The 13,222-nt window shown below is 58.4% G+C and overlaps 1 protein-coding gene across 1 annotated transcript; it reads left to right on the top strand.

The window, feature by feature from the left end:
* The first annotated feature begins 545 nt into the window (after nt 1-545).
* CBX4 (chromobox 4) lies at nt 546-6,791 on the top strand. Its single transcript, XM_081219308.1, has 5 exons — nt 546-702; nt 850-893; nt 2,030-2,095; nt 4,261-4,327; nt 4,608-6,791. The coding sequence occupies exons 1-5, from the start codon at nt 634-636 to the stop codon at nt 6,012-6,014; spliced, it is 1,653 nt and encodes a 550-aa protein (XP_081075434.1). The 5' UTR covers nt 546-633; the 3' UTR covers nt 6,015-6,791.
* The last annotated feature ends 6,431 nt before the right edge of the window (nt 6,792-13,222 follow it).

Below are 13,222 nucleotides of genomic sequence, written 5' to 3'. Positions count from 1 at the left end.
CGGCAGGGGTCCCTGGGCAGTGCACGCCGAGAATGAGAGGCGAGGGAGCCGGCCGAGGCGGTAGGCCGCAGGCGAGGGGTCGCAGCCAGACCCTCGCGGCCCCGTCAAGCTCTCCACCCCGCCTCGGCCCGCCGCCGACACACCTCTCCGGCCCGGTCCCGTTCCCTCCCTCCAGTGTCCCTCTCCCAGGCTCGCAGATCCCTCCCCCTGCACCTCCCCGGCGCCCTCCTCCTCCCGGCCCCCTCCCGCGCCCTTCCTCCTCCCCCCCCACCCCCCCCCCCCGCCGCCCAGGCCCGGGGCCTCCGGTAGGCCCGGCTACGCCAATCCCGGCCGCGGCCCGCCCCCTGACGCCAAGCAGGGCCCGGCGAGGCCCCGCCCGCTGACGTCCGGATTTGCATGAGTTCTTGTGCAGCCGCGGCCCGGGCTCAGTTGTCTCAGCGAGCGCGAGCCGGGAGCTGGGGCGGGCGCGGGCAGCGGCGGGCGGCCGGGCTGTGCTGGGCGAGCGGCGGCGGCGGCGGCGGCGGCGCAGGCGGCGGGGGCGCCTCGGCCGGGGCGGCAGCGGGGCGCCGGCGGGAGCCAGCAGCGTCTGCAGCCGCGCCGGCCGCCCGCGCCCCGGCGCGCTCCGGCTCGGCCATGGAGCTGCCAGCTGTTGGCGAGCACGTCTTCGCGGTGGAGAGCATCGAGAAGAAGCGTATCCGCAAGGTAGGGCGGCGCGGGGGCGACGGCGAGGCGGCGGGGGAGCGGCAGCCGGAGCAGCCCGCGGGGAGGCGGGGAGGGGGTGGGGAGGCTGCGGGCCGGAGCCGGGGATCCCGCGGAAGCTGATGGAGTGCTGTCTCTTCCCCCCCTCAGGGCAGAGTGGAGTATTTGGTGAAATGGAGAGGCTGGTCCCCCAAGTAAGTAGCGGCCGAGGGGCGGGGGAACCCGGTGCCGAGGCGCGGGGCTCCCGGGCTCCGGACCCGCTGGGCTGGTGGGGTGGTGGGGGGAGAGGACGGGAGGCGGGGTGGAGGTGGGGTGGAGGGAGGAGGGGGTGGGGAAGTCGGTGGCAGGCACTGGGGAAGCCGAGCCGCCGAGCCCGAGCCCGGCGCCCTGTGTTGTGCTCTGCTCTCCGGGAAATGCCATCACTAATTTATGCACTAAAAGGAGCCGGAGGAGCTGGAGAGACGCGGGGCCGAGCCGGGGAGGCCGGCGGAGGGAGGGAGGGCGCAGGCACTGACTGATGTGCAGCAGAAAATGGCTCCTTTCCCCTTTCCCTCCACCGAACGGCTCCATATTGCAAAACCAAAAAAAAAAAAAAATTAAAAAGCGACGAAAATGCAATTGTGTGCCTCTTCCCTCCTAGTGGTGCAGGGAGAGGAAGAAAAAAAGCAGAAAATGTTGGGAACTGTCACTGCGGCGCTTTTGGTGGGGAATTTTTTTTTTTTTAATTTGAAATGCGAAGGCACCGGATGGAGACAGACGCGCAGGCACACACACACGCACACACACACATACACACACACACAGGCATATTTTTGTGTTGCTGAGTATTTGGGGGTTGCTTGCCCGTGACAGCGGGCTCCAGGGCCGCGAGGGGGTGTGGGGGGCCGCTTGGCTGACGGTTATCGGATTAGGGGTCAAATGGAGAATGGCTGAAGCCCTCGCGGAGACTCGGGGCTGTGGAGAGGAGGAGGGGACTGCGACTTTGCATTTTGGCTGCTCTGCACGCAGGGTTCCTGGTGAGCAAAGTGGCTTTGGAACATGTCGCAGTAACATGCTTAAAATTCTTGACAACTGCAAAATAAACTGCTAGTTTCATTTTCCTTACCCCTCCCCTTTCTTCCTGCCCTTGTGTGTTTATTTTGACTCGGGGAGGGTGTATCAGGGACCGTGTCAGGCCTGCAGAAATTTACTCTCCACCCCCACATCCACAGCTAAATAGCTTTCGGTTCATGAAGACAGAGTAGGGCCTTATGTCATTCCCCACCTGGAGGCCGCAAAGCTGGCTCGGTTTTTTTTTTACGCCGTGTCCCCCTCCCTTTTCCCTTGCAAGATATAACACGTGGGAACCCGAGGAGAACATCCTGGATCCCCGGCTGCTGATCGCCTTCCAGAACAGGTGAGCGTCCCTCAAGCAGCCGCCTCTCGCAGCCGTGACCGTATATGGGAATGGGAGAGTGGGCCAACGCTGCAACAGGAAAGGGGGAAAGGGCCGGGAGGGGGCTGGCGGGAGTCCCCTCCCCCCGGGTCTGAATGGGCACGGCTGGGGCCTCGGCTCCTCTAACCAACATCCTTGGCGGTTGCTGCAGCTTGCGGGGGGGTGGGGGTGGGGGGTGGGGGGTGGGCAGGGCCGGAGAAGGAGAGGCTTGTGTTTGGGGGAAACTGTGGGAAGGGTGCATGCGGGTGGCCCTACAGCTGCGCGGAGAAGTTGGGGCTGTGCCTAGTTCCCTGCCGGCCCCCCTCCTTTCGCTACCTTGAAGCCCCACCCCCGGAGCCTAGGTGTTGCTTTCCTGCTGCCACTGGCCGCTTGGCACGGGCAACTCTCGGGGCAGCTCCAAGGGAGCTGGCATTGTGAAACCACCGGACGTCACGGAACTGAACTTAACCTGTTGGGGACTGGAGAAAAGTTGACAAGGCCTTAAGTTGCCACACTCACCCCCCAGGGAGCTTGGGATTGGCAGGGGGCAGATTCTTTCTGGAGCTGCGTGCCCTTCACACCTCCCACTAGGCTGCTTGGTGGGTCTGGACCCCATTCTCAGGGCAGAGGGAGCTTGGCCCAAAGGGTGTGGGATGGGCACTGCCTGGTGGTGGAGGGGTGGCTTCTGACGAGGGGCTCATCGTGGGCACAGATGCTTGTCACGCTGCAGCTGCTGCAGCTGGATTCACCGCCGGTGGCTGCGGTTCTCTGTTTCGGGGAGGACAGAAGGGGGAAGGGCGATCGAGGAGGGGAGGAGCGGCAAGAGCCCGCGGAGCTGGGCCACACCGCTGCCTTCCATCCCTCCTCCCCCTTTTATTTTGCATTATTTCCTGTGGCGCGTTTGGCGCTAAAACTGTAAACTCTAGACCCTTGGAACAAGCGACCAGCAGGGAAGTTGCTCTCCTGCGATGTAGGGGGGCGCCGAGAAGGGATCCTGCCCCGGTTCCACCTGGGAGTTCACCACCCTATAACCATATCAGCGGCTGATGCCATGTTGCATAATGGGTCCCCAAAGACTTAAAACGCAGGCTGTTGCAATGCCATGCAACTTTGGAGTTAGGCCGCGGCCCGGGCCCCCAGGCATGGTGGAACTCCCCTGGGTTAGCCCAAGGGTGGGAGCGGGGTACCTAGGGTCGCTGGAGAGCGGATTTCTGGCCCGGGAATGGTTTGCAACTTTGGCCAACTCTGGAGAGTTACTCACTTCTCCCATAGAGGGCTGGGCAGTGCTAGGATCATCCTTCCCCCAGCCTCAGGTCACCCTCCACCAGGCCGCAGGCGGAAGCCTGGCAGCTGTATTGACCACCGCCACCGCCATGGGCTTTATTAATAATTTGGAAATCAGGGGAGGCTAGGAGCCCGGGCTCGTGGAGGAGGCGGTGCTTCTGCGTGCCGTCCCGCGTCGCCCCGCCCAGCAGCTCTGCCCAGGCCTTGCCAGAGCCGGTTCACCAGGTGGCTGCGAACCTGGCCAGGCCCTGGCCTCGGCGTCCGGCCCCCGCCCCCAGCCCCTAATTGGCTCATTTGCCGCTGTGTAAACAAGGGCGCAGCCCCTCCCCCTGTTTAGTGCCTGGCCTTTAAGGAAACGAGTCCTCCCTTCTGCCGGCGGCACTCGTTATCTGAATCTTAATGAGGTCATTAGCATCCCGTGCCTCTGACGGGGAGGCCCAGGGTGGACGCACACCTCATTTGGACTTGTTTGCATCCCCTGGACCCCGAAGCCCAGTGCACTTTGTGCAGGGCCCCGGGCCCAAGGCTGTGGACACCAGTGCCAAAACGCCCAGCCCCAAGCTGCAGGCCAAGAGGCGGGGCTGTGCGGGGGCCCGGTTCAGGTATGGACATCTGAGGTGGGGGAGACCTTCGGAGAAGACCCCTTGGGCACATAGGGGTTGGTGTGGGCGTAAAGCGGGACTCTGGGCTGGACCGAGGCACCCAAGTGGCGGCCGAGGTGATCTTCTGCCGTGAGCTCTTGGTCCCTCCGGTTCTTGCTGGCCCTGCTGCTCACCAAAGTGGGGGCATCACGCAGGCTGCGGCATAGCAGGAGGGAGGTGACTCTGAGGCTAATAGCACTGCCTTCTGTTCCCTCTCCCCAGGGAACGGCAGGAGCAGCTGATGGGATATCGGAAGAGAGGGCCGAAGCCCAAACCACTGGTGGTGCAGGTGAATACACTCCCTGGCCCCAGGGGCCGTTCACAAGTCTTTCCCATGACATTGCCACCTGAGCTGCCTCCAGGCCCGGAAGTCAGGGCGAGTTCCTCCAGAACACCCAATTCCACTTCCTTTCATCATGACCTCCCACACCCTTCCCCGCCCTCCCCACCCCTTAACGCAGCTGCTGACCTGGTAGGGGCTGGGACACTCCTGGTGCTTGAGCCTTGCTCTGGGGCTGGCCTTACCCCTCCTCTTACCTCTCCCTCCATTTCTACCCCCATTCCCCTAGGTACCTACCTTTGCCCGTCGTTCCAACGTGCTGACCGGACTCCAGGACTCCTCGGCTGATAACCGTGCCAAGCTGGAGCTGGGTGGTCAGGGCAAGGGCCAGGGGCACCAGTACGAGCTCAACAGCAAGAAGCACCACCAGTACCAGCCGCACAGCAAGGAGCGGGCGGGCAAGCCCCCACCGCCAGGCAAGAGCGGCAAATACTACTACCAGCTCAACAGCAAGAAGCACCACCCCTACCAGCCGGACCCCAAGATGTATGACCTGCAGTACCAGGGCAGCCACAAGGAGGCGACCAGCCCCACCTGCCCGGACCTAGGCGCCAAGAGCCACCCGCCCGATAAGTGGGCCCACGGTGGGGGGGCCAAGGGCTACCTGGGAGCGGTGAAGCCCCTGGCCGGTGCGGTCGGGGCTCCAGGCAAGGGCTCCGAGAAGGGTCCCCCCAACGGGATGACGCCGGCCCCCAAGGAAGCGGTAACGGGCAACGGGATTGGGGGCAAGATGAAGATAGTCAAAAACAAGAACAAGAACGGACGCATCGTGATCGTGATGAGCAAGTACATGGAGAACGGCATGCAGGCGGTGAAGATCAAGTCCGGGGAGGCAGCCGAGGGCGAGGCGCGCTCCCCCAGCCACAAGAAGCGGGCTGCCGAGGAGCGTCACCCCCCCGCAGACAGGACTTTCAAAAAGGCCGCGGGGGCGGAGGAGAAGAAGGTGGAAACGCCCTCCAAGAGGAGGGAGGAGGAGGGGCCGGGGGCCGGGGACCCGCAGCCCCAGGAGGCCGGCTCCCGCAAGCTCTCCCCGACCAAGGAGGCCTTCGGCGAGCAGCCGTTGCAGCTCACCACCAAGCCTGACCTGCTGGCCTGGGACCCGCCCCGCGGCACACAGCCGCCCTCCCACCATCACCACCACCACCACCACCACCACCATCACCACGCCGTCGACCTAAATCTCTCCCATGCGCGCAAGCGCTGCCTCTCCGAGACCCACGGCGAGCGAGAGCCCTGCAAGAAGCGCCTGACAGCGCGCAGCATTAGCACCCCCACCTGCCTGGGGGGGAGCCCCACCGCCGAGCGCCCCGCGGACCTGCCCCCCGCCGCCTCCCTCCCGCAACCGGAGGTCATCCTGCTGGACTCGGACCTGGACGAGCCCATAGACTTGCGCTGCGTCAAGACGCGCGGCGAGGCCGGGGAGCCGCCCAGCGCCCTCCAGGTGAAGCCTGAGGCGCCCGCAACCGCGGCGGTGGCAGCTGCGCCGGCGACAGCGGCCGAAAAGCCTCCGACCGAGGCCCAGGACGAGCCCGAGGAGCCACTCAGCGAGTTCAAACCCTTCTTTGGGAATATAATTATCACCGACGTCACCGCAAACTGCCTCACCGTCACGTTCAAGGAGTACGTGACGGTGTAGCCTTCCGAAGGGCGTTGGAAGGGGAAGCGCTGTACTCGCCGGGGCTTTAACACCTGGGGCCTGGGGGCGGACTCCTCCTCTCCAACTGCGGGAGATCCGGGCCGGGCCCCAGCGCGAAAATGCCAGAAGCCGCGGCAACCGCGCCCCTCCACCGGGTTCCGGAGCGCCCGGCCCACACTGGCGCCTTCCACGCCGTGCCTGCGGGTCTCGCCCCTCATCTGCCCCATCCCCTCTCTCGTGGACCTCCGGGACTGACAGGGCAGCCACTCGAGGCGGTCTAAGAGTTATAGTATTATATTTTAACCGTGCTAACTTGTCAAGTGCAGACTTTACTCCCGTTTGTACGTGGTGTTATTATTGAAATGTATTGTTTGAGCTCAAAAGGCCCACCACCCCCTTCGGGCTGATATATATATATTTATTTGTAGGTATTTATATATTGAAATATAAAAACCTAGATTTATGGAGTTCTCTCTAGATCATGTTATATTCTATATCAGACAAACTATTTTCTGTTGACCTTTCTACCCGTTCATTCAGTATTTCGGTTGATTTCATTTCCTCCCCTTCCAGGAACTGCAATACCAGTAACCTTGGTATATATTTTTTGATACTGTACACATGGATGTGTTGTTTCTATGTGCAAAAAAAAATTTTTTTTTGTTAAAAGGCTAAACGAGCTCTCTAGAAACTGCTGCTACTAGAAATGTCTAAACTATAAGCTTCCAATTATTACCTGCTTGAATGTAAATATTAAATGGAGATGTTGAAGGTGCACTTTCGCTGTTTGAGATTAGCGAAGAGCGAACGTCTGAGGCTCAGGAGGCGGCTGGACCCCTCTCCCGATCCCGCTTCCGCCTTAGGTCTGGCGGGGTGGGGGGGCGGTGAGGGTGTGGAGGAACCTATCGCAACTTGCGCTTAAACCTTTGCAAAAGCAAAGTGGACTGGTTTCGCGAGCAGAGGCGCCCGCACTCGGGGAGTGACCCCGCTCCCCGGAAGTCGAGAGGCTCTCCAAAGGAGAGGGGAATTCCTGCGGGGGGGGGGTTGTGCTGGCGTCGCCCCCGCTCTCAGAGTTTTCAGGCCTTCGCTGCCCACCGCGCTGGCAAACCCGGGATCTGCGTGGTGGGGGGGAGGGGTGCACGGGTGCGCGAGCGGCGCGGAGACTTGGGTGGGGCCAGCCCCCAGCGCCGCGCCCGCCCGGCACCTGCTGATCTTTGCCCCCACCCCCACCCCAGGGCGCAACACACCCTGGCGCTGGCCCTGATGTGGCAGGGGTGTTCCTTCCTAATAATCCCTGCCGGGTAGGGCAGGTTCAGCCGGGAGGGGATCCTCCCACCCTCTTCAGCGTCCCTGGCTGCCATCGCTGGCCCCGCCCCACCGAGGAAGCTGCGAGGCTCTTTCTCTGCCAGCCTCTCTCCCCGGAAACCACCAGGCCAGAGGCTCCGACTGGAGGCGCCGCGAACGCGGCCAGGGCAGGGGGCGGGGGGCTTCCTGCGAGGTGGATGGGGAGTGGGAGGGGGAAGAGGCCAGAGGAGCAAGGCCTGCCCGTCCCCACTTCTTTAGTGAGCAGGGAAATGTGGGATCCCATCTCACCCGTCCTGCTTTGGGTGGCAAGGCTGGGGCCCTTGATTTCCCCAAGCAGGAAGGGGTTAAGGGCCCCGAGGGGGCAAGGGGAGTGGGCCGAGCTCCGAGGTGCGGCTCCTCCGGGCCTGGAAGCCGAGACCCGGGAATGCTTGCGTCCTTTCTGCAGACACAGCGATCTTCCTGGCTGGAGTGGCCGAGCAGGGCCAGGGGCCACGGAACTGACGGCCTGGTGGGCGCGGGGCTGCTCCTGGAGCCCAAGCCCCTTGCCTGCCCGTCTGGGACTGAGGGGCCAAGTCTGTGCTGGGCGCCCGGGCGGAAGAGGTCAACACGGTTCCTAATGGGGGGTTGTTAAGGGGGGAGAGGTGGCGAGAGAGCACAGTGTTGGGAAGGCCAGGGGAAGAGATAGAGGGCCAGGAGGGCAGGAGGCCTGAATGCGGACAGTGTGGCCAGTGTTGGCTGCAGGCCACCAAGCGGCTGGAGGTGGGGGAGGGGAGCCTAGCGGGGGGGAGGGGAGGGAGGGAGGGAAGGGAAGTTCAAAAAAAAAAAACCGTTGGGAGTTTCTAGCCCTGGCTTTTGTGAATTGTCCCTCCCACTACCCCCATCACCCCAGCCCCCTTTAGAGTGAGTTAAACACTCGCCCCTCCCCACTCGAAGTAATGAATGCCCTTTGCCACCCTGGGAATGAAGGGAGGGGTAATCTTGACTGCTCCTGGCAAACTGCCTGCTCAGCACTAGAATTGGGCCTGTCCTTCACTGACTGGCACACAAAGGCACATGCCAGGCGTGGATTTCATCTCCCTGTTTTTCTGGTAGAAGAGAACTAAAAAATCAGGAGTGGGAAGGGGAGCCCCTTGTTCAGGTCTGCACAGTTGGTGACTTGGGAGTGAGCCTTAGCCCCTAGGGGTACTCCTCCTGCCCAGTGGGTGGCCTCTGCGAGGCTGAGCCTGGGGAACAGCATAGGGGAGGTAGAGGATGGCACTGTTGGTGGGCAGGGAAGGAAACCTGTCCACTACCATTCGCAGAAAGGTGTGGCCTACAGGTGGTCTGAGGCCTTGAAAACTGGGCCTGGTGGTGGACCTTCTGGGGTAGGTCTTCGAGGAGGATGGTCCTAGGAAGAGCCTGGAACCTAAGGTCAGAAGATCAGCAGTGGGACAGAGGTAGATGGATTAAGTCAGGAGGAGCAGCAGAGATGCCCAACTGGCACCAGACTCAAGAGTGTCCAAGGCCCCTTCTGGCCCAGGAGGGACAGGACTCTCATTGGCTAGGCTCCTCGGATGTGCCAGGGGCCACTTGAGCATCTTGTTCCATTCAGACCCCACAGGGGTTGAGCTTCCCTGTGGGATGAGAGTCTGAGGTTCTGATGACAGAACAGCTTGTCCAGATCATGTAGCCACTGCCCAGTTCTGTACTGATTCTAGAACCAATCAGGTGGTCTGCTATCACCCAGCAGAGAGGTACCCCACGGCAACTCGCTCCACCCTAACCTCTCAGACATAGATGTGTCCAAAGCTCAGGAACACTCAAAGAGGGCCAGGGGCCCTGGCATCGGGACAGGGGAGGAGAGTCCAGTAGCCCCAGTTCTCGCAGGTGTAGACTGCTTCTTCCTAATGCAGGGCAGAGATGTCGGTCAATGCCCAGCGCTTCATAAGCAAAGGGTCCTAAACCCTCTCTTTGAGCCCAAGTTCAGGGGAGAGAATGAAAGCAGGAAGCTGAGATCTTTACCTTGCACACTGGGATCTTAACTTTGCCCAGAGACCAGAAGTTCTCTGTTTTTTCTCCAAATGAACCTTTCTATTGGGGCTGAGCCTTGAGCATAGAGGCTGAAGCTGACTCATTGCAAAGAGAGGGGCATTGTGTATCCATCCATCCCTCAGAAGCTGGTCCCTCCTGCACCAGCTGGGTCCCAGACTCCAGCTCTGGTCTCCCTGTTGCCTGCACCACCTCTCCCAACTCGTTTTCACAAGAGCCAAGTTTAGCCCTTCAGTGTTAGCTCCATCCTTGGATCCTGCCAGGGTGCTTTGGAGCTGGGGTTGCCAGACTGAGCACATAAAAATCTAGAATGCTCAGTTAAATTTGAATTTCAGATAGACAATGCATAATTTTTTAGTATGTCTCATGAAATATTTGAGATATACTAATACTAAAAAATAATATAAGATGCATCGTTTATGTGAATGCAGATTGAACTGGGCATCCTGGATGTTACCTGGAAACTCTATTTGGATCCTGAATAGTCTACTTGGTCAGCCCCTGCCCACAGGGAAGTTTCAGTCCAATAGGAGAGAGAAACTGTTGAGAACTGAGCCACATGGATCCTGTGAGTGCGGTGATTGTAGTGACACTGAGTATGCTGGCATGGCACAGAATGGCTGCTGCATGACAGCGGGGCCTTCACCTGTGATTTCAGGTGGGAGTGGAGTGAGCATGGGACAAGACCCAGAAAAAGGAGTGATGGAAGACCAGAATTGGACCCTCCATTTGTTGGCCCACCTTGGGCTCCTGAGTTGAAGCTCCTCCTCCTTCCCACCCACCCCAACGACAAAGTCCAGAACATACAAGGAGGGCAGAACAGATCCAATTGCAGTACCCACTCCCCTCACCAAAACCCTTTCCCTTCCTACACCTCAGTTTCCTCGGCACCTTCAAAGACGTGCCATGACAGTGAGGATGAACTGGGTCGGGAAAGAGCCTTGAGCGCTTCTGGAAACCCCCCTAAGTAAACATACGGGTTATTTTTTTTTTTACCAGGGAACATTAAACCTTTCATGTCAGATCCAAATGCCTTCTAACGACTTCTGGCTGAGAGACTCAGCTTGACCAAGGGACAGATACCCGGTGATGTTTGCCTCTGAGCTGACTGCTACCTCTCCCTTCCCTCCCCCACAACTCTATAACCCAGGGTGCACCACCAGCCCTCTGCATTCTGCCCTCACTACCTGCTTGGTGGATGATTACCCATTGACCTGGGACCGCATCGTCAGCCTCTCCAGCTTTATCCTGGATCACCGAGAATGGCATTGGGACAGGAGAGAGATAACAGCTGTGCCTGCACTCATACAGAACCAGATCCTCGTGCTTTTTGAATCGAGTTTCTTCTATGGTTCCACGTTATGGTTCCATGTTATGTTTGTGGCTCATCTGAGAAGATGAAGACTCTAAAGAGGAAATAGTACTAAAGGCGGATATTCTTGGATGCAAGTGTCCATTTCCTGTGGCCATAGTTCAAACCCCCCCCCCGCCCCCTCCTCTTCCTCTCTTCCCCTTGCAGCTACTGCTGACAGCTAACATGGATTGAGTGCCCACTACCTGTGGGGGCACTTCAGGGCGTCATCATGAGCTACGTCCTATCACTGTCCCTGTCTCACAGATGGGAAAATGAAGGCTTAGAGGCTCGAGTAACCCATTCAAGGTCAAACATTCAGTATACAGGGGAACAGATAGTGGGTTCTGAGCTAGCCTTGTCTGTCTCCAGGGGCTGTGCTCCCAGCTTCCAGGATTCTGTGGGTTCTTCAGAGGCCAGTTTAGGTCCCATCCCCTCCCTGAGGTTGTTCTAGATTATTCCAGCCTTTACTAAGGCCTGCTGTGCCTGATCTCCTGCAGTATTTACTGCCGCGCGCCCCACCACCACCACCGCCAACTCGTCAATCGGTTGCTAGCTGCAACATACCTGTGTGCATGCACCTCGATTCTCCAACTGGACAAAGCCTTGAGCATTTGGAAGGCAAGGGACATGTCTTGGGTATTTCATGCACTCCCACAGTTTGTGCACAGTTCCCAGATAAATACCTCAGAATCAGATGCCTCGTGTGTGTGTGTGTGTGTGTGTGTGTGTACAGAGTCCTGTGTGTGTGTATGTGTGTGTGTGAGAGAGAGAGAGAGAGAGAGAGAGAGAGAGAGAGAGACAGATGGGAGCTTTCAGACAGTGATGCTGATTCCTGCACTGCGAGCCATTAGCAGCAGACACAAGAAAGACCCCCGTGCCACCCCCAGGGGCTCAACCCCCATGACCACAAAGCTGCACAGCAGAGGCTGGGGACTCAGGCTGCTCCTTGTCGCCCTGCCACCAGCGGATGTCAGACACTCAGGCACTCAGCTGCTCTAGGGTCCTGCTGCCCCCTCGCCCTTCACCTGATCCATCTGTGTGAGTTTCAGGAGACTCCGGGTAATTATGTGGTAATTGAATTTAGGGAAACAGACCCTAAGGATAATCCTTGAGTCAGTTCCAGGAGATTCATGGTTTAATTTCCATATTTAGCTAGTGGTACATATTATACGGTTCCTGACAGCACAGCAATCACCTCGTCCTTATGTATTTAGTTTTAACACGAGGTTCAGAATAGTCGAGATATGGGCATGTTACTCCAAAACACACACACACACACACACACACACACACACACACACACACACAGAGTTAGCAACAAGCAGAAGACACAGCACACGCCCCTTTTTTATTTTCATGTATGGTCTTCACGTAAGCTGTGTGGATAAGGCCTGACACAGTAAAAACTCACCAAATGCTGCCTGTAATTATTATTTCACTTAATTATCTGCAAGTTCTCAAATCTAGATAGGGGCAGAGAGCTGGCATTGCCAATGGACGTCCAAGGTGCGTGTGCATGCCTGCGTGAGTGTGCATGTGCGTGTGCATTTAGGGCTGGAGGAGAGTGGTGGCAGGAATGCCTCTCTTTTGCTGCCTGAGCGAAGGATCCTTTCAAACGCACCATGGAGTTTAATATTGCCGACGACTGGCCCTGACTCCTTTCAACCTGCGCCAGGTGTAATGTAAACCTCCCTGCATTTCCTCCCTTTCCTGTTTCATCTGAGAAATTCTTCACTAATTCCATGGTATCTGGTTTCTCATTGTTTCTCTCTGCTTTAGAGAGCCCCTTGGGGTGGGCTTTAGAAAGGTGTGCTTAGCGCTCTCAGCCCTCCGAAATGACACAGGCTCTTCCCTCACTACCACCACTATTCTCCAAAACCTCTTACAAGGGACTTCGCTGGCTGTCAGGGCAAAATAAGCCATAACATCCTGGGGAGATGAGCAAATGCCTGTCACAAAACCAGAGGATGGTCTTGGGTGGTCTGTAAAGCAGCATCCAAATTGAGAAAACGGGACAGCCGTATTCAGCTCCTTTGTAATATAACATTGAGGTTATAGTAATGTAACAGAATAATTGCGTGTCTTCCATTCTTTGTCGAAGTAGTGCTCTTTGGGGTTGAAGACAAGGAGGAATACAGCCGGATGGAGGAGGCCTGGGCTATTCCAGATGCAAGCAAGAGACCATCTAATTTCCTCTGATTCTCTAAAGGAGGTGGGATTACAAAATCATGTGAATGTTGGGGGGTGGGGAGAGAAGAGCCTGGAAAGCAGAATCCCTCCCATGAGCAACGGAAGTGAGCATCCTTATAGCCATTTCCTGCTTTGTTTTTTGTGCTCCCCACTCTCCCATTAGTGCCGAGGGGAGAGAGGAAGCACTGGGCAGGGTGGAGGAGACTCAGGACTGGCCAGGTTCCTTTCAGCCTTCAATGTGTCTTCCTACTGTCTCCTCTCCTGGCATTGAAAATTATTTATGTTTGCAAATTGCTTTTGACTCGCATGAGTTATTTTTCTTGCCTGCCAA

Source organism: Mesoplodon bidens (genome assembly GCF_964165515.1).
Source record: "Mesoplodon bidens genome assembly, chromosome: 19".
In the NCBI taxonomy this organism is placed as follows: Eukaryota; Metazoa; Chordata; class Mammalia; order Artiodactyla; family Ziphiidae; genus Mesoplodon; species Mesoplodon bidens.
The sequence above is the reverse complement of the archived record's forward strand: the minus strand, read 5'-3'. Positions and strand labels throughout refer to the sequence as shown.

What these genes read in the sequence shown, in the direction of transcription:
- CBX4 (XM_081219308.1), top strand. Translation starts at nt 634, where the DNA reads ATGGAGCTGCCAGCTGTTGGCGAGCACGTCTTCGCGGTGGAGAGCATC. An exon ending in TGGAGAGGCTGGTCCCCCAA is followed by an intron (nt 894 to 2,029) that starts GTAAGTAGCGGC and finishes TTCCCTTGCAAG; the next exon opens with ATATAACACGTGGGAACCCG. An exon ending in CTGATCGCCTTCCAGAACAG is followed by an intron (nt 2,096 to 4,260) that starts GTGAGCGTCCCT and finishes CCCTCTCCCCAG; the next exon opens with GGAACGGCAGGAGCAGCTGA.